The sequence below is a fragment of the Magnolia sinica genome, chromosome 19 (genome assembly GCF_029962835.1).
Source record: "Magnolia sinica isolate HGM2019 chromosome 19, MsV1, whole genome shotgun sequence".
Lineage (NCBI taxonomy): Eukaryota > Viridiplantae > Streptophyta > Magnoliopsida > Magnoliales > Magnoliaceae > Magnolia > Magnolia sinica.
In genome coordinates, this window is record NC_080591.1 from 55779147 (window position 1) to 55799309 (window position 20163).

At 40.2% G+C, this 20163-nt stretch overlaps 1 protein-coding gene across 2 annotated transcripts in view; it reads right to left on the minus strand.

The window, feature by feature from the left end:
• Positions 1 to 18285: 18285 nt before the first annotated feature.
• Positions 18286 to 20163, minus strand: part of LOC131235130 (5'-3' exoribonuclease 3-like) — a 29678-nt gene continuing 27800 nt past the window's right edge. For both annotated transcript variants that reach the window (XM_058232269.1, XM_058232268.1), the window contains exons 5-6: positions 19145 to 19218; positions 18286 to 19049 (exon numbers count right to left, since the gene is read on the minus strand). In XM_058232269.1, coding sequence (XP_058088252.1) covers positions 18536 to 19049; positions 19145 to 19218 — 588 coding nt within the window. In that variant the 3' untranslated portion in view covers positions 18286 to 18535. The remainder of the gene's footprint in view (positions 19050 to 19144; positions 19219 to 20163) is intronic.

The window sequence follows — 20163 nt, forward strand, 5'->3', positions numbered from 1 at the left end:
ACATTGGAACAACCTCCTGGTACCATAAGAGTTTAGGGACTTTCACCCAGGGATATCTACAGCACCCCATGTAGAAAAAATTTTCTGGTATCCAATCCTACCAACCATGTTACGCCTGTGGCAGCTACGACCCTGATGTCGCTAGGGCATTCAGTATACATGTCACACAATGCAAGATGCATGAATCACGCAATCCAGTCACATGGCAAACATGTGTGTATCTCGTACTCATGTGGGCAACTTCGCCCATTCGGGAGCCCCTAAACAATCTGCCTGAAGGCATATGCTATGATCAGTCACTTCTCATATCAAGCATACATATGATGCCTATGATCATGAATCATGGAACTATAATAAACATGTTATATGGTGATGGATGCTGTTCATAACAAAGATGGGCCTAGGCGGCCTAAAAGTATGGGCCTAATAATGGGCCCTAGGGAGAATTATAATGCGGACATTTAACCAACATTATTCTTACAATGTGGACGTCAAACCAACATTGCTCCCAAGGTACGACCGTCATAAACATCATTACACAAACCATGGTAGAGTCACACTTTGTAATGGACTTGTGTACATTCAATTGGGCCTCGACCCATGGGCCTTAGATACAACAAATAGGCCACATCACATGGGCCTTATGTATATCAGGTGGGCCCCAAAGGATGGGCCATAACTACATCAAGATGGGCCTAATCATATGGGCCTCATATATATGAGGGTGGGCCTCAACAACGGGCCCCGTATATCACATCGGCCCAACCAACTGGACCCCAAGTACATCACATCGGGCCTAGTCAAATGGGCTAAATCAATGGGCCAATTTAAATGGGCTGAGTCAAATGGGCCAAATGTATATCAAATCGGGTCCATCCTTATGTATTTGAGATCTGACCTATTTAAAAGTTATCATAGAGATAGATGAAAAAAAAAGTTATCAACCTAATTGGAAACTACCGTGGCCCTTAGGAGTTTGAACAGTGGATGTCACGATCCACTATTTAAATGGTAGGGTCCACTTGAATGGTAGATCTAACCCAACCTTTTGCTCATGTCATGAAAATGATATCTTAATATGGTTGGACAGTTTGGATAAAACGTATGCATCATGGTGGACCCCACCATTCAAACAATGAATGGTGTAAAATACATACATCAATGTGGGGCCTGCGGGCTTGCTGCCGTCAAAAAGGGTCCCCTATATGACTATTATACGCGGAGTTGCTGCACTAGAAAGGTATAGGTGGATCCCACATAGGGCCCACCATCATGTATATATTGTATAATATAATATATATAATATAATGTATACTATATATAATATAATATAATATATCCATGTCCAGGCCCTGGACGGCCTGGACAGTGCTACATACTATATATAATACATTTAATATAATATATACTATATATATGATATATACACTATATCATATAATATAATATATAAAATATAATAATAACATCATGATCGTCCAGGCCCTGGACGGCCTGGACAGCACACACATCAGGTGTAGCCCCACACGGGGCCCACCATAATGTTCATTTTCCATCCAATCCGCTAAGAGTGAGGACCCAAAAGGGTTTCAATGGCAGACGCTCAACCTCACTGTTTCCTCACGTGTGGGCCACCTGAGCTTCGGATGAGGTTGATTTTTGGGGTCCCACTACCCAAATGGAGGCCCACCAGATGCACGGTGTGGATCGCTCAACCCTTATCACGGTGGGGACCACGGCTGGGGTCGTGGGTCTACCTGCCCGTCCGTCTGCCCATTCGAAAGTCGGATTGGCCCCATCTTTCGGCTCAACGCCTAAAATGAGCTTGGGAAAGGAATGGACAGCGTGGATTGAAGGTGGGGCCTATATACATACATCAAGGTGGGGCCTATATGAGTGGGCCACCCCATAAGCTTGGAAATAAGCTAATATTTATGTTTTTCCTTTTGCCCAGCGTCCCTGGACGCTGGACGGTTGGGTGTTACACATGCATTGAGGTGGGCCACCAAATGATGGATGGTGTGGGTACAACACATTTAAAGTGGGCCCCACTATAAATGGCTTGGATAAAATACCTGCCTCATGGTGAGGTCCATCTTGATGGGCCACATGACCATATTAACACAAGAAAATAAAAATGAAAAAGAGAGGGAGAGAGAGAGAGAAAGAGAGAGTGGGACACGCATGATGGAGGGACCCTGACATTATGGCCCTCCATTGCAATCAATCATACATCAAGTGGGTCCGAATACATGTGGGTCCATCAAATCAAAGATTAACGGTGGGGATTTCTTTCTCCACCGAAATAGAAGGTCTAGATGACCCCTTTTCAAACTAGAAAGTAAACATCATGATGGGGTCCATGGAGAATGGCCCATCATGGAATGATATTGATAATCAAGGTGGGCCATTGGCCACATCTTAGCGTCCAAAGTGAGATTCATACCATCGATCGGTATGCCTCACTTGGCCCATCATGAAAGCATGAAAAACTAGCCTATAGAAGCACCCACCGTTTGATCTTCTTAGTCCGTTGGAAAGCCGATCTCCTTGTGCTTCACTTTGATGGAGGATGATGAGGTTTGAATGGCTGGATGATGGTTCTTAGGGTGGGAAGTGGGCCACAAAAATCACTTTCTCTCTTAGGAAGGGCTTGGACGTGAGCACCTCTCTTTGCTTGGGATTGAGTTTGAAAAGAGAGAGAGAGAGAGAGAGAGAGAGAGAGAGAGTTGTAAAGAGAGATGTGATAGAGTGATGGATAGGAGGGAGAGGGATGGGTGTGTAAGGCCTTTTTGACTTTTGTGGTAGATTGTGTAAGAAAGGTATGGGTGGTGTAAGAAACTTTTGACTTTGGGGTTGCTTGGGGATGGGTGGGAGGTGATGGTGTACTTGACATGTACTTGACATAATGGGATTGATTGATTGATTGATTAATGTGACATATTGTAGAGATTCTTTCAGAATTCACACACGCAGTGTTTTCTTCGCACCGAACGCTGGCCCACATCTCCTGGCCAAAGTATCGGATCGGCGCCCAAGACGCGGCATCAAAACCGCGGCGACGGCACGGTCGCAAGGGTACTAGTCTCGGGTTGAGTTAATTCATGTTGACGGCGTGTGACTCAGGGTCGCACGCAAATACTGGTTAAGGGTCGAAGGTTGCCAAAATTTAACCGGAAAGACCACGGAAGTCTATGGAACGGTATGGTCTAGGATACGGGGTTTACAAACATAGAGATAGATGAAGTGAAAACAAATATCAACTTAATTGAAAACTACTGTGGCCCTTAGAAGTTTGAACGGTGGATGACACTGTCCACTATTTAAATGGTAGGGTCCACTTGAACTTTGGATCTGACTCACTCATTTTTCCATGCCATAAAATGATCCCACAAGTGGTTGGATGGTATGGATACAGCGTGTGCATCATGTTGGACCCCACCGTCCAAACAGTGGATGGTGTAGCTAAAATACATATATCAATGTGGGGCCTGCGGGCTTGCTACCATCAAAAGGAGCAGCAATATAGGTGCTGTACATGCAGATGGATGCACTAAAAAGGCAGAGGTGGGTCCCACGTAGGGCCCACCATCATGTATATATTATATAATATATATAATATAATATATACTATATAATATATATATACATCAAGGTGTAGCCTACATGTGGGGTGGGTCTCACCATCACATGCAATATGGTGTGGCCCATCCAATGGATGGACGACGCGAATGGGTCCCATGGACCCTGCTGACGCAAATACTGCTGCACGTTGCAGCTCTTTAAAAAAAAAAGAGGTGGGTCCCACGTGATGGGCTACCACTCATACAGTAATATAGTATATTTTATTCTTTTATTCTTTTCTCTGCTAGCTAGTACACCCACTGTCAGCTACACTTCACCGTTAGCCACCCCACTGTCAGTTGACACTTCACTGTTAACCATACCCCACCGTCAGTACACCCTCCACTGGTAGACGGTGTGGATATGTACCACATCACGGTGGGTCCCATATGGCCCACCTGTTTTGGATTGGTCTAATATTTGTGTTTTCTCATCATCCAGGCCCGCTAGAAGGCCTGCATAAAACAGATGGATGGCATCAATAACATCCATAAATCATGGTGGGCCACACCGATTAGGGTGGATGGACGAGGTGGATTAGGATAAATACATCAAGGAGGGCCCCACCCACACGTGTGGGGTGGGCCACATCCTATATGGATGGTTGGGATGACATATAAACATCACGGTGTCTCCCACATGGATGGGGTCCACCGGTAGATGGCTTGGATGTAAACATCATGGTGAGCCACACATCTCATCATCATCATTACCATACAAAAAAAAAGAAAAGAGAGAGAAAGAGAAAAAGGAGAGATCGGATGGTGATAGAGGGACCCCGCCACTATGGGTCCTCCATGATCACAATACATACATAAAAATGGGTCCCATCACAAGTGGGCCTTATAATAGAAAATCAACGGTGGATCACCCACCTTTCCTTCTTCTTCCTCCCTAGTGCTTCAAGGCTCTTAAGAAGCTCCTTCAATGCTGGAGAAGATGATCTAAGGGTTGGATGTTGAGGATTGAGCGGGGTATGAAGTGGGCCACACTTAGCTCTCTCTTGGAGGACTTGGACGTTGGATATCTCCTTGGGTTGCTTGGAATGAGAGAGAAATGAGAGAGAGGGGTGATGAATTGATAAGGGATGGGTGAGAGGTGATGGGGTGATGGGGAGTGATGGGTGTGTACTTTATTATAAGAGGAAGTTGACTTTAGGTAAGGTTGTGTAAGAGAGGGATGGGTTGGGTTGCTTGTACTTGATTGATGGAGTGATGTGACGTTTCATAGAGATCCTCTCGGAATTGCAACGCACGGTATTTTTCTCGAACTGAACGCGGGCCTACATCTCCTGGCCCGGGTATCGGATCGGCGCGGGAGTCGCGGCGTTAGAACTGCGGCGATGGCGTGGTCGCTAAGGTACAAGTTTCGGGTCTAGTCGACTTTGGTATGCAGGACTCGGCTTAGGATCGCGCGCAAACGTGGAATACAGGTTGAGGGTTGCCAAAATTCGACCAGGATGATCGTGAAAGCCTAAGGAATGGTACTGTCTAGGATACAGGTCTCACAAGAATGATAAACCAAATTCTTTGTCAAATTGATAACGCTTTCGCTATCACAATTAATTGGCACAATCTCCTACTGAAGTCCATGATCATTTATCATTCCTCCCAACCAAATACTTTTCTTAAATGCCTTTGTCATTGTCATATACTTAGCCTTGATTGTGAAAAGAGTAACCATAGACCGAAGCTTCAACATCCAACTGATTGCTCCACTCGTAGCACAAGCGAATAACCAGAAGTTGACCTTCTGTTGTCCACATTCCTCGTGTAATATGAATCAACGTAGTCTACAAGTTCTACAAGTTTCCTATGATTTTTTAAATGTCAAGTCATAATCCGTTGTACCTCATAGATAATGAAGTGGCCATTTCACTGCCTCCCGATATTGCTTGCCGAGGTTTAACATGTATCCGCTCAAAATACCGACTGCATGTGAAATATTGAAAGTGTTATGTTGATAAACCCTAAGTATTGTCAAATTTTGGTGTGACAAACAAATTCAAGTTTGTATCTTGATTTGTATCAAGCTTGTACATCTGTTCACATTGAATCTTCGATGTTCATTTTGTTCGTGCTAAATCTATCTTGCCGATATCTACAACGAACTTACCGAGATCTTCAAACTGAAAGAAAGTGAAGACTTTCATATATTGAGTGAAGACAGAGTTTTCAAGAACATTCCTTAGATCATGATTAGATCATTTCATACTTTCCGTCAGTCATTTTGGTTATGTTTGGTATGTCGAGTTCCAGCTTTGAAGATCGCAAGAATTAAAACTACTGAAGTGATCAATAGATTAAGTGTTCATATGTTCTATCTCACAAGTAAGGTATGATTGACCTAGATTGACCTTAGATCATTTCATACTTTCGGTCGGTCATTTTGATCATTTTATAAGTGTAAAATTCTGTTGTTTTGACTAGCCCCAACACTGGCTCGACCAGTCCTAGTATTTTCTTGACTAGTCCAGGATTTGTTATGAATTTTTAGAATTTTTTTATTGGTCTACAACCAGTCCTGAAAACTGCTTGACCAGTCGTTCAGTGTTCGACTCATTTTTTAGCTAGTAATCTGGACTCACATGACCAGTCGTGTGATGTCCACCACCAGTCGAGTAGGCCACTCGACCAATCGTGGGACCCACAAGGCCAGTCGTACAACTGAAAAATCTTATCGCGCCAGAATTTTTGAAAATCTATTTGGATAAGGCCAGTCGTAGCTAACTAAAGGCCAGTCGTGTAAACCAATTTTTCACCTATAAATAGTGCTCATATTTCAGAGTTTTCTATTCAATTCTTATCATTCTTAAGCAATCACTTTGAGATAATTTTGAGTACATTCTAAGCTATTTTATGCATATTTAAGATTCTTTATAGTAGCTCTTGAAATTTGATTTTGATTCTCCATTCCATTCTCATTTTGAAAAGTGATATTTGATTTACCCTTTCTTGAGATCAAAATCAATACAAAGCCCATGTTGATTTAATTAAAAATCATCTAGACTTAGAACCCTATACACTTGTGAGACTAAACGTTGAACATCTACGTCATCATCAAGTTGGTTCTACTGGGCTGCTTCAGAATCTTCATACAGATAAATATTTTATTTTTTCTGTAATTCAATTCCTTTTTGGTTTGTGAGATTATTTCAGAAAATCTCTATTTTAGTTTTGTCTGAGGTGATCCAGAAAATCTCAGAGCGAGGGGTTTTTGAATTGTGTAAGCCCATCTAAAGACACAATTGTGAAGGTTTTAGGTGAACCTTAAAAAACCTATTTTGATTAGTGAACGCTAATATCCCGAGGGAGTGGATATTAGGAGTGAAGTAGTTGTGTGGCTATTGTTTGACAGTTGGTGTACACACAAGTGAACCACTATAATTCTCTGTGTTTGGTGGATGTGTGATTTATTTCTTTATCTTTTATAGTTTAAGAATGTGGGATGTATTTGTGGAAGTGAATGTTGTAATCTTTATATTTCAGCATTGTGTGGTGAATGTTGTAATAGATTAGTTTCTATTTCTTTCATATCCTCTTGAGTTTGAGTTTTTGATACTCACCCACGTTCTAGTAAGGTTGTCCTGCCATAAGCCATTAGTTTTTGGTGTCAGGTTATCCTTAGAACCAAGTTTGTATCAACCTCTCAATACTTGATTTTTAAGGTTGTTATTTCCTTTTGTTTTTTGCATTCTTTTTTACTATCTATTGTTTATATTCCATTTGTTAATTTTTATTTGGCATAGTCCTATTCACCCCCCCCCCCCTCCCCCCTCTAGGACATATAGCTCAGCCTTTTCAAATATCCAATCCCATAGAGACCATCAAATACATCAATCTGCCAACTGTACTTGAATAAGGCACAAGAGGCATAAACCGCTTTTCATCATTTGTACAAGGACATTACTATGAAGAAATCCAAAAGTCAGCAGCATAGGGTGTGTTAATTAGTTTAGCCTTATCCATCCCAAACTTCAACAACACCTTCTTAATGTATTCTTCCTGAAATAATTGTAACCTGCTCCTCTCCCTTTCTCTGTATATATCAATGCAAAAAATCCTATTTTTATCCTCCAAATCTTTCATTTCAAATGTCTATGATAAGTGAGTCTTCAATATATTGATCTTAGACATACTATGGCTAGCGATAAGTATGTCATCAATATAAAATATAAGTAAGATGAATTCCCTAATACTTAGTGCCTTGAAGTAGACACAATGATCCTATTCACTTCTGGTAAACTGCTAACTCATTATGAAAATATCAAATTTCTTATACCACTATCTAGTTGACTGTTTTAGGCTATACAACGACCTCCTTAACCTGCAAGCCTTATTCTCTGACCCCTATAATTCAAACTCATTTGGTTACTTTATGTAGATCTACTTTTCCAATTCCACACATAGGAAAGTAGTCTTTACATCCATTTATTTTAGTTCTAGATTATATTAGGCAACCATCGTCAACACGAATCTCATAGATAGCTATTTGACTACAAGCGTAAAAATATCGCTGAAGTTGATACCCTCCTGTGCATATAACCCTTCGCTACCGGTCTAGCCTTGTACCCATAATGTTTCTTCGGGTAAATCCAATTACAACCAATTGCTTTACGCCCAACCCGAAGCTCCACCAACTCGTACGTCTCGTTCTTGTACAAAGAGTCCATCTTGTCTTGCATCACTACTATCCACTTCTCATCATCTATCTCTTTCAATGCTTCATAGAAGGTAGATGGATCCCCCTCATCCATAATTAGAGAGAACGTAACATTTGTGTCATCTCTGTATCTTGCCAGTAATATACGATCTCTCGGTGGATTTCTCCTTGTAGGTGATTGCTCCACCTGCTCCTGTACCTCTTCCTGCTGCTTGGCTTTTACCTGTGTCTCACTTTTTTCGATTTCAACATCAATTGCTGCTGATTTACCCATTTCCTTGTGCTCATCCTTGCAGAATAAGGAATTCTCATCAAACCTAACGTCATGACCTATTTTCCATTTGGTCTAGCTTATCTCTCTCAACTAACAACACATGAGAGTTAGCATCACAACTAAATACCCACAACCCTAAGTAGTCTACATCATGACCACTCTACACTTCTTCTGGAATTTTACAGTGTATTGGCGTAAACGGGGACCGATTCATCAAGTAATAAGTTGATTACATCCTTAATCCATAGTTCCTTGCCCAATGCAACATTACTCAATATGCTCTGGGCACTCTTTAAGAGAGTTTGATTCATTTGTTTCACCACACTATTCTGTTCTGGTGTATGCCTTAATGTATTGTGCCTCACTATCCCCTTATCTTTATAAAAATGATTAAATTTATTCGAAGTGAATTCACTACCATTGTTTGTCCTCAACACTTTCAACTTCCTCAATGTCTACTTTTCTACCATCGGCTTCCACATCTTGAAGGTGGTGAAAACATTGGATTTATGCTTTATAAAGTAAACTCAATATTTTCTAGAGTATTATTGATGAATAAGATAAAAAACGATAACCCCCCTCCAGAAACAACGGGCGACGCCTCCCATACATTCGAATGCACATAATCAAGCACCCCTTTATTTACATGTTTTCCAGACTTAAAATATAATTGTGATTATTTACATTATGTATAATGCTCATATATATATATATATATATATATTACAATCAACAATTTTAAATGTAAGAATCAAACAATGATCAGAAAGTACCTTCATACTGCACTCACTCATGTGGCATAGGCGCGAATGCCACAAATGTGTCGTTGTGAACTCTACTATAGACCTTGCAGCTCCACCCGATACGGTATTCCCAATCATTTTGGAAAGGTTACCACTTCACTGTGCCTTCATCACAATGAGTGCCTGTTCACACCCCAAGTATAGGGTTGCGATGTAGTAATAATCTCAATAAGACCGAGGTCAAATCCATAGGGACTGAACCTTGTACGTATTCTGAAAGTAACCAGAACTAAAATTAGAAGAAGATGTAATCTAAATCAGGGGAATTGTAGGGAATAATTGTGAACTACTTTAACTAAAACTTGTAAAATCCAAGGGTGGGAAACTAGGGTTTTCAAGGATCCACTTGTGGAGATCAGGGATGTCTATGCTTGATTCATGAACACAACTGGAATCAGAGTCCCATCTTCATCCAATTGGAAGATATAACATTAAAAATCAAATTTGAACTTCCTTTGATCTAGTTTTCAAGAGATGAGAGGTATGAGAACTAGAATTGATTCCATCACAAAACCATGCCAATGAGACAAAGCAAACAATAGAATTAAACCAATCAACAACTAATCTGAGAGAATTATGAACGTTAGGAAGGATTCCATCATCTAACCATGCCCATGGGACGATGGTGAACAACAAGGTTCCCAAGTTCACAATCATAATAATGGAAAGAATATGCTCAAAGCTATTACAGATCCATTGTAATTTAAGTCACAATAAACCATTAAAAACTAAAAGCATTCCTTCTAATCAAACTAGAATCAAAATCAGTTTAACTTAAACATAAATCAAGGCATAAAGAAAAGTCTCCCATCACACTATAAGCTTCACCTCTTAGCCCTAGCTAATAGGTTTAGCTCATTATAAATATGATCAAGCTAAGAAAAATAGCATTAAAACAAGAAAAAAATAAAGAAGAAAAGGAGAAGGGAAACTCCTCTCATGCCGGCCGCTCCACCTCTCTCTCTCTCTCTCTCCACATCCCAAGATGATGCTCTTTCTCTTTCTCTCTCCATTTTATAAGCATAAGGGGGAGAGTCAGTGGAGGCTTCTAGTAGAGGTGGTGGCTCTTTACGCATAAGAAGTTGCATGCGTAACACCTTCCGCATGTGAAAGAAAAACGCAACAAGTTGCGTTTGAATTGAATTTTCAGGATGGTTGCTGTTGAGGGTCGAATATTGCATATTAGACCCCAATTATTACCTATTTTTATGAACATAATACTGTTTAACGCCCTATTTTAATCGTGTTTGTGCTGTAAGGTGAATTTAGGAGCTTGAACTGAAAAATAATACTAAAAGCATGGATTTAATGCTCAGATGTCACCAAGGCAAGGGACGGACTCCAGGGGAGCGAGATCGAAGAAATTACACACCAAAAATCCAAGAAAATCAGGGCACTCACATAAAACGGGCCTGAAATTCATCCAGAATGCAAGATCACAGGGTTCCCACTATCCATTTGGCTGGAAACTTCATATATGGTCTGAGGACCATAAATTAACCGTACATGTCAAATTTCAGTCATTGGATCCCTGTAGAAGTGGCCCAACAGTCAGATCAGCAACCAAATCTCTGATTTGGGGCCCACCTGACATCTAGATATGTTTCAATTTCGGTCTCAACCCTTTAAAAGAGGTGAAAAACGGATGGACGGATCGGATCTCTCACAAGAATCATAGTGGATCCCACAAGGGGGGCGTGCGAGTGCACAGGCGGTGCACTCCTGCTGTGCATCGAATCCGTAAAAAGAAACAGAAATCTCCATTTTTCTTCTTTCGTCAGCGTCCGCACAGACGATTTCAATGGGCCACCATCATCATTCGGTTCGTTAATCTGAACCGACCATCATCCAAAGGGGGAAAAACCATTTAAATCTGTTTTGACCGTTGGCACCGGTGCACGCGCATGTGCTGGCCTCAGCGACCATAAGAAGACTGCCCTGCAACGTTCAAAACAGTTGCGGCGTGATTATTTCCTTGGGCCGCGTCAATGACAATCCAAAACCGCCCATATTCAACTAAAATTTTGTTACAAATCTAATGGACAAAGTAGATTTCACTTTTGATGCCGATCATGGGCCCACCAAGCTTCAAAGCGTAAAAGATTACATAGGCTCTGTTTTTCAATCGTCTGAGAAGTCCAACCACTGTGGGCCATTGTACATACACGATTGCAGTCGGATCTTCAATCTAGGCCGTTCAAATGAAGCCCAAGGTGGGGCCAACCACCACCAAGAAGGCATAACAAGTTTTTATTGAATATGGGGGTTCTTCCATAGTTGAAAACGCAAACCGAGTTGCGGTTTCCTGCGCACGCAAACTTCTTGCTACGCACGCATGTGCAATCGACTCCCAGCACCGACTCTCCTTCTTTTTTCTATAAAAGGGAGAGGGCTAGGACGTGCAAGGGGGCAGCGATGTAGTGGGCAGCCGTGGAGGCACTAAATCCAGAGCGTGGAGGCATCTAGCTGGGGACGTGGGTGCACAAGAGAGAGGGAGATAGTAGAACTGTTTTTCTTCCTTTCTTACTGTTTTTCTTCTTAATTTTAGAGAGTTAGCCTAATCATGTCAGGCTAAACCTCTTAGCTAGGGCTAAGAGGTGAAGCTTGTGGCGTGATGGGAAGAATTCTACGGCTTGGATTCATGTTGATGAACTAATTCTAATTATAGTTTGATTAATAGGAATGTTTTTAGTTTTTAATGGTTTGTTGTGACTTAAATTACAATGGATCTGCGATAGCTTTGAGCACGTTCTTAGCATTATAGGGATTATGACTTTAGGAATCCTGTTGTTCACCATCGTCTCCTGGGCATGGTTGGATGACGGAACCCTTCCTAATATTCATAATTCCCTTGGATTAGATGTGGATTGGTTTAATTCTGTTGTTTGTTTTGTCTCATGCACATGGTTTCATGATGGAATCAACTCTAATTCTCATACCTTTCATCTCTTTAAAAACTAGATCAAAAGAAGTTCAGATTGATTTTTAATGATATATCTTCCAACTAAATGAAGATGGGACTCAAAGTCCAATTGAGTTCATGAATCAAGAGTAGATCTCTCTGATCTCTACAAGTGGATCTTTTGAATCCCTAGTTTCCTACGTTTGAATTCTACAAGTTTTAGAGTAATACTTCACCATTATTCCCTTAATTTTCCTTCGTTTAGATTACATCTTATTCTAGTTATAGTTCTAATTACTTTCAGATTACGTACAAGGTTCAGTCCCTGTGGATTCGACCTCGGTCTTACCGAGTTTATTACTACATCACAACCTTATACTTGGGGTGTGAACAGTTGCTATTCAAGACTTGATTTTTTTTCTTCACAGCTAAGGTTGTGGTCACCCTTTGAAGATTTTGGACGGTTTGGATCAGCCATCCGACCATGATCATCACGTACAACTCCTCGCAAGTCCCGGATTTCACAGCCGTGCGTATCCTACGAAATTCATTACGCTTACGTGCTCGGTGGGCCCCACAGTAGTGTTTTTGGAGAGATCCACCCGTCCATTGGATTCCTGGCAAAATTTCGGTCGGAAAGGGGTGGTTTTGGTCAAGTTTGGCGGGACCCACTATATCAAATCTTCCCGCCGTTCATCCTGCATTTTTCAGCAATCCACATGTGTACACGTGCATGGGTCCAAGAAGACACCTTGGGTACGGTCGTCCCCCCATTTGAACATAATGAACGGTCCGAATCATTCGTGTGGGCCACAACACGTCTTAGAGGAGACAGCGTCCGCACGTTGTCCTGCTCGTGCGAGAAGAGTCAAGTCAGCCCGACTTTTGATTGGCCTGACCGACTGGTGTGGAGCGGGAGTGCACCGTTTGTGTACTCTCACATTGCATGTGGGGTCCACTATGATGCTTGTGAGAAATCCGCTTAGTCCATCCATTTTGTCATCCCATTTAAGGGGTTAAGACCAAAGTTGAAGTATATCCAGATATCAGGTGGGCCCCAGATCAGTGTTTTATGGGCTGATTTGTCTGTTGGGTCACTTTCACAAAGATCCAAGGGCTAAATTTTGATTTGTACGGTAAATTAATGGTCCTCAGGCTAAATATAAAGTTTCGAGTCAAATGGGTGATGGGAACCCTGTGATCTTGCATTCATGACGACTTTCGGGCCCATTTAATTTCAATCGGTTGATTTTCTTGGATCTTTGGCATGTAAATTCTTCGATCTTAATCCTCTAAGATCCGTCCCTTGCCTTGGTGATTTGTGAGCATCAAATTTATGCTTTTAGTACTCTTTTTTAGTCTAAGCTCCTAAATTCACCTTGCAATACAAACATGATTAAAATAGAACATTAAACAGTATCATGTTCATAAAATCAGGTAATAACTGGGGTCTAATATGCAATATTTGACCCTCAATAGTATCCCTTTTGAAATTTTTAAGACATGATAAACCCGGTGAACTGGTACCTAAGTGCCTCGAGAGCTCTCAAAGATATCAGATTCTTCTTCAAATCTAGAACGTGTCTCACCTCCATCAAGATACGCTCCATCCAATCAAATATTCTGATTCAAATGAATCCAATTCCAACCATCTTACAGGCATGATCATTGCTTATAAGAATCGAGCCACCATCATACTTGTATCTGGTGAACTAACTCCGATGACGACACATGTGATACTATGCCCCCTATTCAAAATCCACTCATTCCTATGTTCATTGTATAAGTGTTCGACCTTGGACCCCGACAACAAATCACAACCACTTGTACCTACATCAGATTTCACTGAATTGGAATCCTCTGACTTCTCTTCTTTCTAGGTTTTAAAATTTTGACAATCCTTCTTCATATACCCTATCTTTCCATAACTCCAACACTTTATTTTCTCATTGCCCTTAGATTTGGACATAGATCGTGAATTTTTCTTATCCCGTTCAGAATTTCTTCCCCTAGCTACCAATGCATCCGTAGAGGAACCCCGACCACTATCATTTTTCTCAACTGCTTCGAATGAAGGGCTGAGATAACAATTTTGACGTCTATGGTTTACCTACCGTGTCATATAGTATCTATAAGACTCTCATACGACTCTATAAGAGAATTGACTGAGTTAGGGCTTGATCTTCTTAGTCGATATTCAATTTCACACCCATCAACTTACAAAGTAACTAATTGAACACGATCAGATCCTTCTGCCATCTTCATATTATATAATTATTTTTTCAGATACAAACGATTTGATAAAGATTTTGTCATGTATAAGCTTTCTAACTTTGTCTAAAATCCTGCAGTGGTTTTATGATGAAGGACATTATAAAAGACGTTATCCGCCAACATAATTGGATCGAGGTTTTCGCCCTCTTATCCATTTCTTCCCACTATTCATCACTTATAGTCGTAGGACACTTCGCTATACCAAGGAGTAGTTATTGCAATCCTTGCTGAACTAGAAGGTCTCTCATCTTTACCTTTCACAATTCAAAGTTATTTTTCTCGGTAAACTTCTCTATCTAATACTTCACGTTAAATCCTTTCATCTTCATGTTTCAAATTCAAACTCGAATCCCAATGTATATCTCTTATACAACTTGTTGGGGAACCGCATAAGCAAAACACAAATTCGAATCGCAAGACGAGAAGCAAACGCAAATAAAGCATGCACAAGAACACATTATTTTACATGGAAAGCTTTTGTGGGAAAAAAACTATGGTACAAAGTCATAAGCTAATCCACTATGAAAACAAAATATGAGAGATTAGATGAACTTACAGATGTGAAAATCCTTATTTTCTCAAAACCCTAGTCTCTCTCTAAAACAAGCCCCTCATTACCTTAATCCCGTTTTACACACATTTATATAGTGCTATACTTGGAATAGGAAACAAATCACGTAATTATGCAAAACTACGTGCCCCTTTGATCTAAGCATTAATCGATCAAGCAACCTTCGGTCGATCGAGCGCCCATATGTTTAATCAATCGAACATGCTCAAAAGTGTTCAAAGACTTTACATGAATTTTTTGAATTTTGTTAATCACTCGAACTCCTAAGGTCAATCGATTGAACCTGTCCAAAAATATTTACATACCAATCTGTCTAATTCGGGGTTCACTTGATCAATCAAGCAAGCTGTTGGGTTTATCGAACTCCCCTCTTTCTATACAGATTGAAGACTTCCATGCAACACGTAACATGTGTAGGATCTACCTATGTGGATGGTGTGTGTTCCCTAGACCCCCTCAAGGGTTGGCGTATTGAGCTCCCATCCCTCCATCTAAGATAAATTTGGAAGAGACTTCCAATGATGGAAGATCATCATTGACAAAACAATGATTTCTCAATAACTTAGATTAGGTAAATCCCAGCCTTTGAATTTATGTTTTATTTTATAAAAACTTAAGTATATCTAAACTGGGATCCATAAGGCTTAATCTTATAATATAGGTTTATGTAAAGTTTTAAATTCTACTGTGTTTTCTCAAATCCCAACAAAAGTGTTATCAAATTAGTTTTGTTCTTAAATATTGTTCAGTTTTTTTTTTTTTAATAACATTAATGAGCGTATCTGTTTCATGCTTTGACCAACCAAATTGTGGAATCCTTTGCGAGGATCGTCCATATAATGTTTAAGTGCAAATGGATGTATACATGAATTGGGAGATCCAATACAATCAAATTAATGCATCAACCGTGATTAACATTGAATCCATGATTAATTAGGGCATATGGAAGTTAATTTACATGTTTTTCCTTTTATGGATAATGTGTTATGTTATGTAACAATAATTCTTGGGTTTGAATGGTTTGACGGTTCTAATTTGATAGTTTAAATTGAAGGTCGCATGTTTGTACAATTATAAAGATATGATCATGCTCGATCTTCTTCTTCTTCTTCTTCCTTTTTTTTTTTTTTGAGATAAAAAATTACCTAATATTTACTTTTATTGGAGAATTTATCTTGTATAGCATCTTAGATGGCCCGAATTACTTGAGACACGCACATGGAACGTATACATGTGTGATGCCCACCTACAGTCCATTGCGGGTAAGGGCTGCACATATCCATGCATGCTAGATTGTATGTGGGGTCCAAGTGAATATAGTTATAGCCTACACAAACGTGAGATCTAGCTAGACTACTTAAGGCAGTGGCTCAATTTCTTTTATCATCATCAAGGATCCATTGATTGTGAGATGGTTTGGACAAATCCACTGCTTTATGAGATGGTTTAATTAGTTGCATCTGATGATGCACGTCTAGATCTGAATCGGATTCTACTAGAATTATTTATATTATTTTCGGCGAATCTCATTCGTTTAAGACCAGATTAGGCTGAACTTGAACCCTAACCCAATAAAGTATGCCGAAAAAATTTAATGGCTCAGATCAACGGATCTATGGCCCGATCTAGGAGATCTGATAAAATGGTTCATAGTCGTCGCATGGCGACATCCAAGCTGCACATTATTTCCAAGTTTGTTCTGGAGATGATATGTGTGGTTCTATTTGTTCTTGCACTTGGGTGAGGCTCAAGCCAAGGTTTTACTTTAGGGCCTGATTTGCAATGATATTGGCTCGGACCAACCGCCTATGGACAGCCAACTATTCACACATGTGACAAATATCTCCAAGATTTTGAAAATCTCTTATTTTTAAATTTCTCACTATTTTATCATGGAATTATTTTATTTGTAATGTAAAAACATTTAGAAGTTAAAATAAATTAATTTATAAATATATGTTTGTATTTTATATTTGCATTAAAATTAATAATTATCTTTTAATGTTGTATTTTCAGTGAATTTTATCCAATAAAATCTTGAGAAAAAACGTTAAAATATGAAATTCTCTTGAGAAAATGCCAAGAAGGAGATTTGTCACTGTGGTTAGGAACTACACACTGATCTGTTTGTGATACAAACCTACTTTAGGGTTACAGTTGTTCCATATGGGAGATTCTGGTGCATGGGTCGTCTACATTGGGGGCCCATCATACCAATGGTTTGGATCACTCGACCAAGGGCTCCACTTGTAGAAAGTCCCAATCTAACCGTACAAACATTTGGCCTGAGGAAGGTATGATTCATCTTTTGCTAAATGGGTCGCACCCAAAAGGCCGCATGGTTCACGTGTAATAGATCCTAGCTGTTTTCCAGGTGGGCCCCACTAGAAATCCATTATCCAACTAGTTCACTAATCAGGTCGGCCTACTCAACTAGAAATGTACTGCTAAAAGTACTAGTTACCGTCCACATTCAACAAACATGTGCAGTCCAACTGATCGTGGTTCAGGTCTGACTTGAAAGTTAGGATATTCACTGAATAGGTGGGCCACCTGATGGACGTCCTAGATCTCCCAAACATGCACCCAATTGTCACATCTCATGCAACTTTAAATAGAGCAATGGATTTTTATAGATAGGGTGCCAACCACCTGACCAGTAAAAATGTAATGGACAATTAAAATGAAAATTAGTTAATGGTCCGAATAAAGAAACCGATGTCAAACAGATAGTAGATCAGGACCATCCAATCAATATAAAGTTGTGGTTATGGACCAGATCAGAGTAGGTCCCATGATTTGGACGGCCTAATTTGAATTATCCATATGAAACGTTCCACTCAGCCAGAGAATCAAATAACTCCTTGAATTAACATACAAAATGCTACCTTTCCTTTCATTAAACAAATTGCCAATGGAGTGACATTGTTAGTGCTATTCAAACATGCAACTTTCAAACATGTCCTTACCATCCGACGGCCCAGATTGACCCATTCTAGTAAGGGTGCTTGAGATACACCATAAAAAAACGGAATCATAATCACCTAGCAACAGTTTTCATTACTTTCCCTCCAAAAATAAAAATAACAACAAAAGAGAAGGGCGCATTTGGTTGAACCAAATATCATGATATTTCATGAAATAGGGTGCAACCAAACACATCCTTAAACCAAAAAACAAAAAAAACAAAAAACACTGACAGGATCCCCAGAGTAAATGTTTTAACTACCAATGATCACCCAAAACAGAGCCACGAAGGGCGTGTTTGGTTGTACCAAATATCAATATATTTCGTGATTTATCAGTCTTTATCAATCCAATTTAGTGCAAATTTTCATATTTCATGAAATAGGGTGCCAAACACACCCTCAAAACAAAATGCAAAACACCCTATCCAAGGTCCCCATAGAAAATAACTGTCATAACTACCATCTTCGGCTTGAAGAAGATGGCTCAGAACAGCCTCTTCCTCGACCCCGATAAGTTGGTGATGCCGGAAGCTGAGAAGTGGATCTCCAGTTATCACTCCTGTCGGCCCTCGAGCCATTTCCTGATTCGTTGAAACCACCATTTCTAGCCTGAATTCCTCTAACGGGCACCGAAGTCTGACTGAAACTCTGTTCTTCAAAAGACCCATTTCCTCTGCCTCGGACTCGACCATGCAAATCAATGTCAGGTGGAGTATCCTGCTGCCAGCTTCCACTCCCGTGGGCGCACGTAGCATTTCTAGGTTGCCCAAAACCGCTGTTTCTCCCCTCAATTCCCCTAGAAGTCTCTGAACTCCAACCAAAATTCGACTTTTCCAAAGACCCTTTTACTCTCCTGTCATCCCTACATGACCCCGCCCCTTTCCATGTCTCTCGATCCAATGATGGGTCAGATAAACTGGGTTTTCCAATGTTTACTGTTTCCATCGCATACCTTTGCTGATTTTGAAATCTGCAAAGTTTTCAAACACAAGTTAAAACTGATATAACTGAATTTCCAATTTCATTATTTCTTGCAAAGGCATCATTTTGAGAAAGAAAATTCACCTATTTTTCCTCGATTGACCACCATTATATTCATGCCAAAGCGTTCTTTGTTTTATACCTGCTTCGGTGATTGTCTGGACCAGACAATTTTAGTCGAGTGGAATTTAAACAGATGAATTAGATATGAGCAAAATGAAACTACATTAGATAAGAATCCCAAAATTGAGTAAACATATGGTAATTACAGGCTGTGGGGCCCTCCATGATGTGCAAGTACTATCGGACTGTTGGAGCAATAAAATTAAGAAGGAAAAAGAAGAAAGAACAATAGAATTTGAGAAAAGAAGAAGAAATACTGGTGTCCACGCAATGGAGGGCCATTGCGCAGCGCGCAACAGAAGAAGTTATAATATCTGACAAAGATCCATTGCGCAGAGCGCAGTGTTTATTTTGCACTCGCATAATGAGGGACAGTTGCGCGGAAATGGGTTCCGCACGTGTGATTGCCTATAAGTACCCCTTCCCCTCTTTATTTGGTTCGATCACAAACTCCGGAGCTCAAGGACTAGCAGAAATCCAAGATTCTTCCTAGGTATTCCACGAGGAGAAAGAAGGAAGAGGTCCCTGGAGACATCTATTGTGCCGCACGCAATGAAGAACCATAAGTCCATTGTGCGGCGCGCACCAGATCTGTTGCGCGTGCAATAAAGTTCCAAAGATCGATTCAAAGCTTCTTTCAAACGGCGATTTCTTGATAGTTCTTTCGGAAGGTTGATCGATCCAAGGATTTTTGGTTTAAAGAAAAGACGAAGGACTTCTGAAGAATTACTAAATCTGCATGATGACTCTTTCGTTAAGAGGGGTGCATTCGAAGCTGGAATGCTGCCGAAATTGATATTTGAATTATAACATTTCATTATAATTGTACATTCTATTTCTATCTTGGAATCAAGGGAAAAAATGAAAATGCAAACGAACTTCTGAATCAATAAAATATTTAACGATGATAGTTCTTTACTTTTCCTTTGTTATTATAGAATAAATTCTCCAATTGAGATACTTTTGTTTCTTGTAGAAAA